This window comes from Trachinotus anak, unplaced genomic scaffold, assembly GCF_046630095.1.
Source record: "Trachinotus anak isolate AG129_WGS33_773 ecotype Australia unplaced genomic scaffold, CSIRO_AGI_Tana_v1 ptg000012l, whole genome shotgun sequence".
Taxonomy (NCBI): Eukaryota; Metazoa; Chordata; class Actinopteri; order Carangiformes; family Carangidae; genus Trachinotus; species Trachinotus anak.
The window spans coordinates 20,539,881-20,554,777 of NW_027273863.1; the positions used below are offsets into that span (position 1 = coordinate 20,539,881).

Below are 14,897 nucleotides of genomic sequence, written 5' to 3' on the forward strand. Positions count from 1 at the left end.
TTGTGGCTAATAGACTGAAGCAGGATATGTATATTAAAGTGCTGTAGGAGTAATCAAAGTGCACCATGGCTGAGTCATCGCAGGCATAAAGTGAGTACAGAGGTGACTCTCCTTTGATTGCGTGATTCTAGTACTTAAGTGAAAAACAAGGTGTAGTGTTAGGAGGAGAGACATTAGTTCTCTACAGCTACATGCTTTAACTGACTTGAAGCTAATTAAAATAAATTTAAAAAAAAAAAACAAACAAAAAAAACCAAAAAAATAAATTGCAGAGACCAAAAGGTGCCATTTTAACGGGGTCCATAGACCTGCTTTGGTCCGTCTCCTCTTTTCACGGGAGCGGAACTATATAGCGGAACCCGGACGTTTCCAATATCAACACTTCCTGTTGTGTTTTTTCAGCTTTTCAAACCAGGAAGATGGGTTTGCTATCGAACAGATGGATTATTAATTCGCTAGTTTGTTGGTTTTTCATCGGTAAGTGTATCCTAACGGCGCTGAATGTGCGTACAACTATTTTGTAAACGAGCAAAAATGTTTTTTGTGTCTCTCGGTTTGCTTGATGGACTTCTTTGTGCTCGTAGCTAGCCGAATGCTAGGCTAGCCTTGTTCGGCTTTAATCTCCTTTGCTGGCTTTTTATACAAGTTTTCACAATGGAGTTCAGTGTCGCATCAATTCTTAACCAAACTCCATTAATTGGATGTTCAGACGTTATCGTATGTTTCTTTTTATTAAGTCTTTTCGGGGACTTTTCACTGTCTGCCCCTTAAAATGAGTAACTCGGCATCAGCGTGATTGCTCGTGATTCCCCGGCTGCGGTCGCCCAGAGCTAAAAGGATTAGATGATAGAACTTCCTTATAATTATATTTACATTTTATAGTTTAATGTTAATTTGATTGTCATTTAACACACATAACGGGTGAAGTGTAAGTGAAGTGTCTTTCATATCTTCAGAGTGTAAATTCGGCGCACAGCTGATCCAACAAAGCAGCAATTTATACGAATTAAAACGGGTTTCGATTTCACATTTGTCCTGTTGTTTAGGACGAGGTAACAACAGGTGGGACAAGTCGAAAATTATAATGGGTTTTCAACATACTGCTGGAAAAGAGTCCGAGTTAAATCCTTATAGTTAAACATGTAGGTTTTATAGTGTGGACAAAGCACCATTAAACTGCCAATATTTTATCTATATATATATATCTATATATGGATCTACAACACAATCTACAATTTTTTTGTAGATTGTGTCAAATTAGAAAACTAAACTATTAGAAACTAACACAGCCATCATTTGAGATCACACAGGAAAAATGTGTAAAAAGCAGTAATGGCAGATCTACCCTGATCTGTTACTTAAGTGAAAATAACAAAAAATACCCTGCATTCAAGACTTTACTTGAGTAAAAGTACAAAAGTAAAAAAGTTGTAACAGCAAAATGTATTTAAAGCATTTAAGTAAGAGTAATTGTTGTGCAGAATGGCCTCTTTTAGAGAGTATTATATTTATAATATTTTTACTGTTGCTTTAACCTGTAAGCAACACTTTAATGTCACTGCTTGTTGAGGTGAAGCTCATTTCCGTTAGTTGTCATTGTTTTTGTTGCATAAAATTTTTACAGTTTACTCTATAGTGCAGTATCATATTTTATAAATTGGTCTTGTGTTTTGTTCATAAATCTTAATCTGTAATGTTATTAGTAATTAGAAACTCACTAACTAAGGTGTCTGTTAAATGTAGTGGAGTAAAAAGTACAATATTTTCCTCTAAAACATATAAATATAAGCTGAAATACTTTCTCTGTTGATGAGCCATGGTTTGGCCTCCTGTTTTTGACAACTTCATGTTTCATTGAAGGCCATTATACAGAATAACACAGTATTAAATGGGAGCTTCAGTATGATTTTCATTGTTCATTTTAATTTGTTACAAGAACATGCAGATGGTGGACAACGGCAGCAGCAGGGCAATAGAGGGTTTGATAAACTGATGAGCTACAAGTCAGACCTACAGAGTCATTTTACTTTCCCTTGTCAGAGGTCATGGTCTGGTACACAACAACAAACCTGGAGGTAATAGGAGCTCAGATATCTGCTTCAAGGACACTTAAGCTTTGCACCAGGGCTTCAATCCAGGTTCACTCTAAGGCAGTTTCTCCAGTTTCTGTGTGAAGTTTGTAAAGAAGATTTTTAATGAAGACAAACAAGATGCAAAAAATGTTACACGTAAAAACTGGAAGGATAAAATTCATACCTGAACAATGTCTGATCCAGAAATTAGCAATGCATGTTTTACCCGTGAGAAATAAAAGATACAACATTCACTTGAGGTTTTGTAAACAGCTTAGTGCTCCAGTTTTTACCTCTGTATTTAGTTGTCTTGATCACAAATAGGTCGTAATGTCAAACTGTTCTCCTCGTGCAGTTGTTACAGTGTGTGTGTTTTTTTTTTTTACTTGCAGGTGTCGGCTGTAATTCAGTGGAAAAGAAGATTTATGTGGATCTCAACAACACCGTCCCATGTGTGCGACTGCTCAATGCAACACATCAAATAGGCTGCCAGTGTGAGTAAAGCAACAAATTAAAGCGGTGCCTAGAGCTCATCATGAGCGTCTAAGAGGAATCTTACTAACTACTTGTTGCAGTTTGCAGTGTCTTAAATGTACAGTGTGTCCTCAAGCTCCTCTGAGCGCCTTTCTTTCACTACCAAAAGCAGTGTTTTTAAAGAATTTTCTTTGTGGTTTGGAGATGTACATTTTTTTCTCTTTTTCTTTGAGGGTTAGAAACAAATTTTCAAAGTACATCAAAAGCCACTAGATGCAGATAAAAACACAGCTACTGTCTGTAATAATTATGTGCTTGTCAAAGACTGCAAGAATAAAGCATAAACTGTTGTCACACTACAAAAGCCACAGCAGCAGCAGCAGTTCTGTCTGTGCTGCATCAAACCGTTTCATCCCAGAACCTTTGCAGTGATGGAGACGAGGCCTGGAGGGAACTGACAGACAGTTTTATCTGATACAGCTGTTACACCTCCTGTCACAGATGTTGAAATTTAATTTCCTCTTTCTGATTCCAGCCTCTCTGTCAGGTGATGTGGGCGTCCTCCATGTGCTGGAGTCAGAGGAGAACCTGGACTGGGTCCTGCGCTCCGGGCCCAATCCTCCTTACATGGTCATCTTGGAGTCCTCGCTCTTCACCAGGTACGCTGAACATGTCTCACCCTGCAGAGGGAGCACCCACAGTCATTGTTCATGACACCTGATCTCGCTTTCTGTCTCCTGGGGCACACTTACTGACACTGTTTTTTTTTTTTTTGAAGAGAGAAAAATTATATTTGAATATCTGTTATCATGTATTATTTTATTTTTTCTATTTACAGTAGCAGATAAGTACAGTACAGTAAAACCCAGTCAGTCATGAGTTAGTCATAAATTTGGCAAAATTTTACCGGTCTCATCCTGAGGAAAGAAACTTGAGCCACTTTTCAAACCCAAGTCTGACTTGTATCTGTACTCATGTTGGTTGTCTCCCCCGCCCTGTGCCTACTGTCTGCCCATCAGATCCATCATGATGAAGCTGAAGAACAGCTCCAACAGGGTGGCAGGCGTCGCTGTTGTGGTGCCGAACGCAAACCCAGCCGATGGCTTCTCTCCACACACCTCCTGCCCCAACGAGAACACAGGTGGGCGGGGATTTGCGAGCTACGACTCGTCCTTCAGTATTACAGGAGTTACAGAAATACATTTTAGCTTTATGATCTTCACAAGCCGTAGTCGGCCCAAGACTGAATGTTATGTTGAATGATCTCTGAAATGTAGCAGTGTCCTCACTGCAGAGATTTAAGGTCTCATTATTTTATGTTTCTTCCAATGGTAGAAGAAGTATTTCCAGCCATGACTCAGTAGAAATAACAACACCACACTCGCTGACATGTCAGAGTCCTGTATTCGAAATCCAAAAATGTAAAATGCACCAAGAGTATAAAGAAATAAAAGTAGTGATAACTCTTTATGAAAGGTTTCCTCCTCCTGTCAGTTTGATATTATAAGATTATTATTGTTACTGTCAGATTCTGATGTAAGCAGCAATATAATGCATCTGGTCAAACTGGTATTTAATAAAAGCTACAATCTTTCCCTCTGAAATGTTGTTCTTGTTTTTATAGACACTGTAATTTCATTTCAGTGGTTTTGATTATTGATGTAATCTTTAGGAAAAAAAACTGAACACCATGCCAGTTTTAGCTTCAGTTTATTCACTTGACTTCTAATTAGAGTGTGTTCTTCATGAGCGCCTGCTGTGGTGTAACAGCTGCTGATGTTTTTCTCTGTGTGCTTCCCTCAGGTGTTTATTCAGACACCTACGATCCAGCCATGGCCAACTGTAAGGTGACGGTGTGGAACCATCTGGGGAACGGGTTGTCCTACGAGGAGTTTGACTTCCCCATCTTCTCTCTGAAAGATGACAATGACACTCAGGCCATACGACAGGTAAATAAAACAGCACGTACTGTGTCTGTTAGTCCCGTATCACACTTAAAGGTCGTGCATCTGTTGTCTGTGCACAAGATGGCCGTCTAACTGTGCTGTTGTTAGACTCTGATCTGAACTTGTCTCAGTGCTGGTTGAGATCAGGAACGATGCCACTGAGGCCGTCTCAGCTGCACTTCATGTCCTGTCATGTCATGGCACATTATGTGATGATTTATCAGTACCCACACATCATTCGCTGCTTTTCCGCCGGTGTGTGTGACAGAACCACACAGATCACATTACACAGGTTTCTAGACAAACTCTTCTGAGGTAATGCAAGTGTGCAGATGGCTCTTTTCCCTCATTGGGCGTTGTCGTTGTTTTCACACCTCAACTTAACCCGCAGCTTTCAGTTCTGCCTTTATCTCAGCTTTCAGTTCAAGCTCACTGATAATGGCCGACTGCACGTTAACAGCTCTTTATATGTGACCGGCTGTGTCGGTGGATTTTGTTTTCTGGAGCGCTGTAGTCCAGAAGTTGCACCGATGTCTTTATGGTGTATTTGTGTGACTTTAAAGCCTTGTGGTCGGTGTCTGCTCCTGATGAAATGTCAGGGTAGACGAGGGAAACTGTTCTGTAAAGTTCAGGTTTGATCCCCGAAGCAGCTGCCGTGTCAAAATGATACATTTAGTCCCAGACATGGTGGTGAGTGTTTCTGTGGTCAAACCTGCCGGTGTCCCCCGCAGCACGGAGCCAGACCAGGCTGTAAACGTCTCAACTTGTTCTAAAGAATGGAAACTATTTGAGATTCACTAAAATATTCTAATGTTACGATGGTTTCTGTGGCTGTAAAAAACGAAACACACACATAAAGAGATTTCATATTTGTTTGCTTTCCTCCGTTCACAGTGCTACTTGGACCATAACCATGCAGTGAACGGCAGCACGCCCCAGTACCCGCTGTGTGCTATGCAGCTCTACTCCCACATGTCCGCCGTCACCGACACAGCCACCTGCATGAGAAGAAATGACATCAACTTCAGCATCAGCCCAGGTATTTCCACAACACCAAGAAACGTGTGATATAAGCAGAAATGTAAAGGAGAAAATGTCAGGAGGAGAATCTAATTAAATGTAAGAAAACACTGCGTTTTTGAGGAATTCTGTCTGTTGTTCATATTTGTTTTTTTTTTTCTTTTTTTCTGTGTTGTTTTTTAGAGATGGTGTGTGACCCATTGGGTGACTACAATGTCTGGGCCTCCACCAGGCCGCTCAACAACACAGCCAAGGGCCACAAAATGTGGGAGAGTGTGGTGATTGCAGCAGCCAGGGTGAGTTTCTGGAAAGATTCCTTCTTCTTCTGAGTTTAAGCAAAAGTGATAATATTTCACTAGAAGGCAAATCGAGTTTATTTATATAGCACCATTCACACACAAGGCAATTCAAAGTGCTTTACAGAGGCATGGAAATACATAAGAAATAGATCAGTAAGATGAGATTAAAATAGCATTTAAAAACAATAAAAAAAACTAATTTGAATAAATAGAAATAAAAATATTTGAATGTTATATCAAGCAAGTAAGAGACTTGGGACACTATTTTAAAAGACGTGCTGCAGTGATAAAAGACATTAAAACAAGCAAATGCAAAATTAAAAGATGTTAACGTGTGATTTATTGGTGAGCCGCAGCATTGGGCAAGTGATGTTTTTTAAGCCCTGATTTAAATGAGCCGACAGTCTCAGCAGATCTCTTGAAGCTTGTTCCACATTTCTCATCAACAGATCTTTGAGTGTCATGACAGTTCTGCTGTAGACCTGTAAACTGTAAAATAACACTGGGCGGCTAAGGAGGAACAATGCGTTTCAGGGTATAAAGCAACGGCGGTCAGGCCCCACACCCGATGCTTCCTGTTACGAAACACTGGGAGCGTGTATCCATAGGATCATAAAAAGCTCCTTCACCTTTGCTTGGGTCTGATTCTGGGAACTGAGTAAACCTGTCCCAGCTGTTAGTGTGTAGGTTCTCACGTAAGTTTAGGAGAACGTTTTAATTTCTGCGGACAGTAGCTACAGCGATCTCACTCAAGATAAGTCCGAGCTCAGGAAGTTTTTATGCACATTTTCTCTTTTGTTAAATACAAAATGAGTCAATAAAGTAAGAAAATAACCAGCAGATTACGTAACAGTGAAGATAATCATTAGTTACAGCTCTACTCTACACTGAATGTATCAGGCTGTACTGCTCTACATTTGTGCAGCTTGTGGCCACATTTAGATTCAGGAAATGATGAAAATAGGTCATGACAAGTGGAGCTGAACTACTCACCTAGATAAGCTCTCTCCTCTCCTGTGCAGTTGGACAGCAGATCCTTTTTCTCCAACGTCGCTCCAGGAGCAGAGAGCGGAGTCTCGGGGTTTGTCACTTTGCTAGCGGCGGCTCACGCTCTGCGTAACGCCACCCAGGAGGCCCAGCCCAACCGCACCATCCTCTACACCTTCTTCCAAGGGGTCAGTTGTTCACACACTGTTGTTTACGGCGTTGTGCTCGATCAGCAGGTTAAATAAATCAGATTATGTTTGGAGTGCGTCACCAGCCTCACTCGTTGTTTTTTTTTTTTTTTTTTTTCCCTTACTTTTCGTTTGACCACAGGAAGCCTTTGACTACATCGGCAGTTCCAGGATGGTGTACGACATGGAGAACAGTCAGTTTGTGGTGGATCTGGACAATGTTCACTCAGTGCTGGAGATTGGACAGGTGTGTGTTGTCAACTTTCCCAGTAACACCCTGCACATCCTGGTATCTGTTTTGGAACAGATACCAAAATGATACAGTTTCTAACCATGAGAATGACCAGTGTAAACTTTAATACAGTTAAAACTCTTTCTCTGGTGCCTCATGCTTTGTTTTCAGACATCTTATCTTTTTGTCAAAATTATGATTTTACTTAGGAACTCTCTCTTTGTACTCTGATTGGTCAAAGTTATGATATAAACATGTTGATGCCAAAGTAACTGTAGCTGGACTTGTACCATTTACATCCCCATTGTTACCAGAATATGTAAACAACATGTGCTTGATTATTTTTCACTGTGTGAGCTGCTCATTATGTGTGTGTGTACAGAGTCTAGTAGGTCAGTCTGTTGAATTTCCTCCCCACAGGTGGGACTTCGCAATGACTCCAAACTGTGGCTTCACACTGACCCTGTGTCTCGGAGGAACAGCAGTGTCAATAAAGAGGTTTGTGCCTGTTAATGTTTAGTTTCCTTTCTTCTCATTCACCACAGAAACACGTGTACGTTAACTCCTGGGAAAAGTGGGAATTTAAATATATAGCATAATTATTATTATTTGAACCTAATGAGAGGATAAATAAGCTGAGATAAATTAATACAAGATTAAAATCCTATTACTCACATGAGTATGAAAAAGCCTGAAATAGATTTGAACAAATATGGAAAACATTCTTAAGCTCAGTTGTGATAAAGAAGATTGTGAATGTGGCCAAATTAAGATATTTCTGATGATTAACTGTAAAAACCACAACAAATCTAAACATTAGATGTTAGTTTAAAGCTAAAAAAACAACGTGTTTCATCTGTAACATTTTTATTTTCCTTCCCTTTAATGTTGTTGCTTCAGGTGGAGGAGCTCATTCAAAACTTAAACTCGGCCGCCACAGGTTTAAACGTCACAGCAGAAGAGCCCGGTTTCTCTCAGCCGCTCCCGCCCTCGTCCTTCCAGCGCTTCCTGCGAGCTCGACCAATCCCTGGTGTTGTTCTTGAGGATCACCAGTCCACGTACATCAACAGGTGGGTGTGGGTTGAGCTGTAGAGCTACGCACATCGTGACACATCACTGATCACTGTAGCTCGAGGAACTTGCGTGTGTTAATGTGTTTTTTTCTGTGGTGTGTGCAGGTTCTATGAGAGTATGTATGACAATGGAGAAAACCTGAACATAACTTACCCACCGAACCTGACGCCAGAGGAGCAGCTGGAATTTGTCACCGACACTGCAAAGGTATTGCTGTTAATCACCAATTTAACAATGTTAAATTAGCTTCACAAAGCCAATTCACAGCTTCTGCTTCACTGGTTGTGGGTTTGTTTTGGACATATTTAATTTCAACAAGACAGATGTTTGATTGAACTCGTCTTGGCTTTGACATCAACATGAACCCATTTAGTAGATGAATGCAGTGCACAACCAGCCCCGCTGTTGTGGCTGGTAGGAAAAAGCTCCAGTCTCTTGGAGCAGGAAACACCAATGTGCTCCTTCTTATAAGGAAAAGATAGTTCAGGAGATATAAAACGATCCTGCTTTCAATATCTGAAGATGAAGATAAACAATGCTGTATTGATCCAGAGGGAAACTCAAACTGTCCAGTAGCTTATTAATGTATTTAGTAAAGATCTGAGTCTGTGTCATGATGCACTGCTTTTGGCTGAGTTGTTAATAGTCTGCTGGGAACAAAGGCTTTCCTGAACCACTCAGTCTGCAGTGCAGAGAGATGAGACATTGGCTGCTGCTGTTGCTGCTACTCTGGCCTGCAAGGATGTTGTGGAGAGGATGGTTGATCTCTGTGTTGACTGCTCACTGTTTAAAACCTATCTTGTAATATTTAAGATGTCTTTGCAAAACCCCTTTTTTCTGTTTTAATACAGATATTGTCGAGCAGCTCTAATAAACATTGCCTTCATTTCTCTTCATGCTTGTTTCAGGCTTTGACTGAAGTTGCCACCATGGTTGCTCGGGCTCTGTACAAACAGGCAGGAGGAGCAGACTCTCAGCTGAGCAGCATCAACGCAGACCCTCAAATAGTACGACTGGTTGATTTTGTTTGTTGAGTAAATAAATGTGTCTCAAGCTTTCCAGCTATCATATCTACCAGTTCCCTTCTCATCTCCACCTTTTCATTTCACTGATCTCCAAATTATCACAGTCGTCCCCAACCTGAGGAGTCTTTCTGTACGTTGTCCCTCTCATTTTCACTCCTCTCAGCTGGGGGAGAATTTACACAAGTAGAAAACCGAAGCTCTTGAAAACAGTGAAATCGTGTTTGAAAATCTTTTTTTTTTTAACTGACTTCTGGTGAGAATCTAAGTCAGTGTTGCAGATTATCTTCTTAAATCTCAGAAGTTGCTTTGATTTTCAGTTAATTCAGTATCATTTGAACAATGATGTTGGTTTTACTCTGATTGTAATTGTCCTTGGAAAGTAAATTAATTCTTTTCATTTACAGTTGTTTAAAGCTTGCAGAAGGCATCATGTCTCCTGACAAATTACACTTTTCTGACACTGACACGTTTAGATCACTTCGTTGTTCGTTCTGCTTGTTTTTGATTTATTATTCACTTTACTTTCTTCTTATATTTTCACTTTCTACTTCAGTAACTTGAAAGGTGCTTTTGAATAATTTATCATTACTTCAAAAACAAAACAAAGATTTTACTTTCTGTGACAGATTTTTTTCCCCAGTGAATGTTTCCTCTGGCAGAAGAGACAGTGAAGTCTGTTTGTGGTTTCTTTCTCTCAGGTGACCCAAATGCTGTACGGTTTCCTCGTTCGGTCAAACAACTCCTGGTTCCAGCAATTAGTCTCCTCAGACTTAATGGGTCATCTGAGTAAGTTGAGATAAAACTAATCCTTTTTTTTCTAAAGTAAATTCATTTAAAAAAGGTGGAAAATAGTTGCTATTGACTGTTAATTATACTGTATATATAAGTAATCATTTTGATGCTACTGGGGAATTGATGAACGTCGTTATTACACTTTGGTGAATTTACTTTAGTCAGCTTTCTTATTATCCACGTGAAGAAGGAGCAGAGGAAATGCTGATAAATTTCCAGCGACAGAACTTAATCTCTTCTGTTTTCTTCCTCTCAGCCGACAGGCCACTGAACTTCTACGTGGGCGTGATCCAGCAGTCCAGTGAACCCACTCTCCTGGTCCAGTATCTGCTGGCTAACCTGACGGGCAGCACCATCAACATCACCCAGGACAACTGCCAGAACCAGAGAGAGGATGAGGAGGACAAGGAGAGCAAACATGTAGGACATACAGCAGTGGCTCTGTTATTGGTTTACTCTGATTGGGTTTGTTTTCATTTAATTTTAATCACCCCCCCCCCCCCCCCCCCCCTTCCAGATGTACCACTACATGTGGGTTCAGGGGGCGGCGCCTCCCAACAGCACACAGAGAGAGGGATTCTGCGTCCGCTCCACGGCTCGTCTCTCCAAAGCCGTGTCCCCAGCGTTCGACCTGCGGCAGTACACCTCCAAAGATTACTCCACGTGGACGGAGTCCAGGTGGAAGTTCATCAAGGGACGCATCTTCCTGGTGGCCAGTCATGAGCTGGAGGTAAATCTTCCCTTCACTCATCAGCGCCAGAGACAATCCTCAGATTTATCCAGATCCATATAAATACTGATGTTGCTGCGGAGATAAGTCAGTGTTTGTTATCAGGTTTAACCACTTCAGGTCTGTCAGTGTTTACAGCTTGTGCTACTGACACCGTGTGGTTGAAAAAATAATGCTGCTCTAATCTGTGGTTTTACACTAATATTAAAAAAGAAGAGAAACAAACCTAATTAAAACCAGAGGCTGCCTGCAATAAAAACCATTTGGTATGTTTGGGAAGAGACTCAGTGATGATCTGTAAACCTGCTGTGTGATGCTTTAACTCTTCCGTGCATGTTCTCCTCCTCTTCCTCTTCCAGATGTTGACGCTGGGTGTGGGTATCGGTGTGCTGCTAACATCCCTGCTGCTGACGTATATCATCAGCTCAAAGGCCGACATGCTCTTCAGCTCGGGGAGGGAACCCACCAACGCCACCTACTGATCCACCCAGCGGTGACGTAGGCCCACAACCACGACCACTACTACTAGTACCACCATCATCACTACTACTACTACTACTGTCCCACTCTGACATCTTGGACAGGTCCTTTTCTCTACAACACACCACGAGCAGGTACACAGACAGGTTAGACACAGCAGCAAAGGGTGGGGCGGGGGGGTTTATTAGACGACGACTACGACGATGACAACGACGACGACAACTCCATGTTTATGGACTCACTCAGGTGAGGCGCGACATGACGACTGGACCGGACTGGATTGGCCTGGATGGATCTGGACTCATCAGGGTCAGAAAACACTGGTCAGGCACCAGAGGGCCTTCTCAGTGGAGAAGATGTTTATATTACTTTTATTTTATTTTATTTTATTTTTTTTCCCTTTTTATTTGTCAAAGAATGTTTTGTTTACTGTGTCATGGGATAGGAACTAATCAATGAGCATTATTTGGAGAGTGTGTGTGATTGTGAATATGTAAATCTGTTTGTTTCAACAAGCGACCGCGTGATTCAGTGTGTACGAACAATTCTGCGTGCGTGTGCGTGCGTGCGTGCGTGCGTGTGTGTGCGTGAGTGTGTGTGTGAGCATGTGTGTGTGTGTGTGTGTGAGCGAGCTTTATATGAGGATTGCGATGGTGCAATACTGTAGCTGTCTTCTCTGTCGTGTAGTTAACTTATCACTCAGCTCTAATGATGAGAAACCACTTTTAAGAGTCGGTGAACAAGTAGTAACATTTAAATTCAAGGTTCTGCAAAATCTGGAAACGTGTGGTGACGTGTTTTTTTTTCTTTTTCGATAAGTTCTAGCTCCTGGGAAGTTGACGAAAATCGTGTGAATTTTTGAAAAAATTATCAAAAATATTTATATAATTCAACCCCAGTTCACATATAACTACACTTACATGTAGTTGTAGAACCACTGCAAGTTCACATATTGTGATATTTGTGTGGAGAAGAAGAGATTCCCAAATGTGTAAGAGTCTGGAGCGGCTGACAAACACTTTGCTTCATATCGATCAGCTGCCAGAGTCTTCAGAGCCAGTCAGAAAATCTTCTGTTTCGACACTGAACACGCGCTGGTACTCTGGCTGTGCATCCTTCTCAGTTTGTTTCTTTTAATGATAACTTCTGACAAATTTGTGACAACACACAAGAGGTTTTAGTTTTTGTTGATGGGTGTTATAATAATGTAATGGCTTAAATCAATGACCAATTGTGATGCCTTGATGAAGAAATAAACATTGCTTCTTTTCCAGTTTTTCTCTTTTCGTGGTTTGAGGAATGAGATTTGATGCATGTTTTGGACAAAAGAGGTCATTTATGAACTGGGATAACAGGAATTCACAAACATAAAAAATGAGGACAACATGGCTTCAGCTTATTTTATTTCTGATGCTGACAAGTTTTGGCAAACCAGCCTTTGTCAGAGAATAAACAGAGAATAAACGTCCGTGCATGAGGTGAGTAGGAGAGGTGCTAGTTTCAGTTACCACAAGGAACAATCGCACAGTTTCAACAAAGTCTCTCAATTATCACCTTTGTTCTCATAAAGGCTTCCTGAACAAAATGCATCAGCATGACAAATAAGACACAGTGAGGCCATGATTTTAGGATTTCACTTTTTTTTTGTGCCAGTAACACAGTTCATAAGCTCCTGTCACTTTAGTGAAGCTCTTCAAACACTCAGAGGAAGCCGAGTCGTCTTGTACCTGATACATGATCGGCTGTTTGCAAACCAAAGAAGACCGAAATGTCTAAACCTCAGCTTTTTTACCTTTTTTACCATTAAAACATAATCTATCAGTGTTTTTCTCTCCTCGTGGGCTTAAAGAGGTAAAACTATCCAGCATTTTACAGAAGACTAAAAAGAAAAAAACCTTATTTTGTGCAGAAGAATTGCTCTGTTTTTTGTTTTTTTTTCTTTGTTCTCAACCAGATAATCGGTTTGTGATCCCCTGGTCCTGGCCCCCAGGTTGGGGACCACTAATCTTTGCTAAAACCCTGTAAATACTGTTGAAGTATTTAATGAGCCTAACTAAATTTTTAATCTGAAATTCATTTTTTTTAGGGGAGTGAAACTGTTTAGGTCTCAATCAGCTGATTGTGCGGAGAAATACTGTGGAAAGTCTAAAGTTATTTTTATTTCGATGCTTATTTTCATTTCTGACACTGGTCCATACATGTTATTAAGGTATGAGTCATTTTCCATGTATCCTGAGGAAACTCAGGTTTCAACATATAATCCTGTGAATGTGTTTGATCAAATATTAAGATTTAATCACCTGAAAAAAGGACAAAGATCTCCCTCTACCTGATTAACAAAGAGCTACAATAGTTGTTTTGAGCTTTTAAAGAAATTCAAAGATGTATCCTTCACATACACAACAGCGCAAAACAGCAGTGAAATGCTTAGTGCATGAAAACAGAGGGAAAACACATTTTCAAATGCCAAAAGTACGAACATAAATAGTAGAATGTCTGTAAATAAAAGAAAGTGGAGATGAAATATGGAGCTGTGTGGAAAATCACAAATGTTGAGGTAAAGTATCAGAGAATTATGAACAGTAAGTATATACACGAGAGGAGTACAGTGTGCTGTACAACTGAATAAATAATGTGCAGAAGGCTCATAGTATATCTAACAGTCTAACAGTGCACTGATTTATGTGGTTAGATGTAGCCGACGGTCAAAGTTACATCTTTTTAGGCTTTTAAACTATTTGACATTAAATGATGGTGCAGAGTAAACCTTCAAATTACTAGTAATGAAGTTATGTTTATAAAAAAGAAATTACACAAATGCTTTTTGATGTTGATTTGTTTCCTTGATATTTAGCTTGAGTTTGTGTTGTGATTATAAGCGAGGGGAGGGGTCATGATTTAAACACCTTACAACCTACAGTGATAGTTCCCAACCCAGGGGCCACGACACTCACGAGGAGAGCAGAAAATAAAGCCATGTTTTGTTTTTTTTTGTTGTGTTGTTTTGTTTTGTTTTGTTTTTTTATTAGCTAAGTATTCAAGCATGCAAAGAATGAGCCTCTGTGTTTGCTTCACAAATGGAAAACAGAAAAATAAGAATAAAAACAGCAGACGTGAGGTAATAATAAATACTGAAATCAAACAAAATTCATGGAGCATTATTATGACAGTCTTTAGATGTGACATGATGACCCAGTGATTAGACTGTGGAGGTGGGAGACAGTGTACAATGTGAATTACTGACTAATTTTACTCTTTCAGGATTAAAAAATAAATAAAAATCTAATGAGACAAGTGGGAAGAAAAATCCTCCTCCAGTCTCTGAGTGAACTGGTCGCAACCGGTGATGGGGGGGGGGGGGGGGGGTTGCAAGTAGACGCTGTTTGTTTTACAGAGTCACAGGCCAATAAAGACTGAGAACCACAGATCTATGGTGCATGTCGCTCAGCAGCAGCACAGAGAGAAAAAACTTTATTAAAGATTAAGAAGCGGTTCTTATATCCAAACCTTTTATCAAAATGTCTTTAAAAATGTCTTAAATGTTTCTTTACAGTCCCATAAAGATCAGACTGAATGAT

General features: G+C 40.3%; 1 protein-coding gene across 1 annotated transcript; it reads left to right on the plus strand.

The window, feature by feature from the left end:
• The first annotated feature begins 320 nt into the window (after positions 1 to 320).
• ncstn (nicastrin) lies at positions 321 to 12,592 on the plus strand. The gene is made up of 17 exons (XM_071490784.1): positions 321 to 477; positions 2,465 to 2,566; positions 3,082 to 3,205; positions 3,566 to 3,687; positions 4,350 to 4,495; positions 5,387 to 5,531; positions 5,696 to 5,808; positions 6,834 to 6,986; positions 7,129 to 7,233; positions 7,639 to 7,716; positions 8,119 to 8,288; positions 8,397 to 8,499; positions 9,201 to 9,299; positions 10,016 to 10,103; positions 10,366 to 10,529; positions 10,627 to 10,839; positions 11,199 to 12,592. Exons 1-17 carry the CDS (start codon positions 420 to 422, stop codon positions 11,319 to 11,321), a joined length of 2,106 nt encoding a protein of 701 aa, XP_071346885.1. The 5' UTR covers positions 321 to 419; the 3' UTR covers positions 11,322 to 12,592.
• The last annotated feature ends 2,305 nt before the right edge of the window (positions 12,593 to 14,897 follow it).

Excerpts from the sequence above, each read along its gene's own strand:
- ncstn (XM_071490784.1), top strand. The coding sequence starts at position 420 with ATGGGTTTGCTATCGAACAGATGGATTATTAATTCGCTAGTTTGTTGG. Across the intron at positions 5,809-6,833 it reads TGGTGATTGCAGCAGCCAGG|TTGGACAGCAGATCCTTTTT; the intron begins GTGAGTTTCTGG and ends TCTCCTGTGCAG. Across the intron at positions 8,289-8,396 it reads CAGTCCACGTACATCAACAG|GTTCTATGAGAGTATGTATG; the intron begins GTGGGTGTGGGT and ends TGGTGTGTGCAG.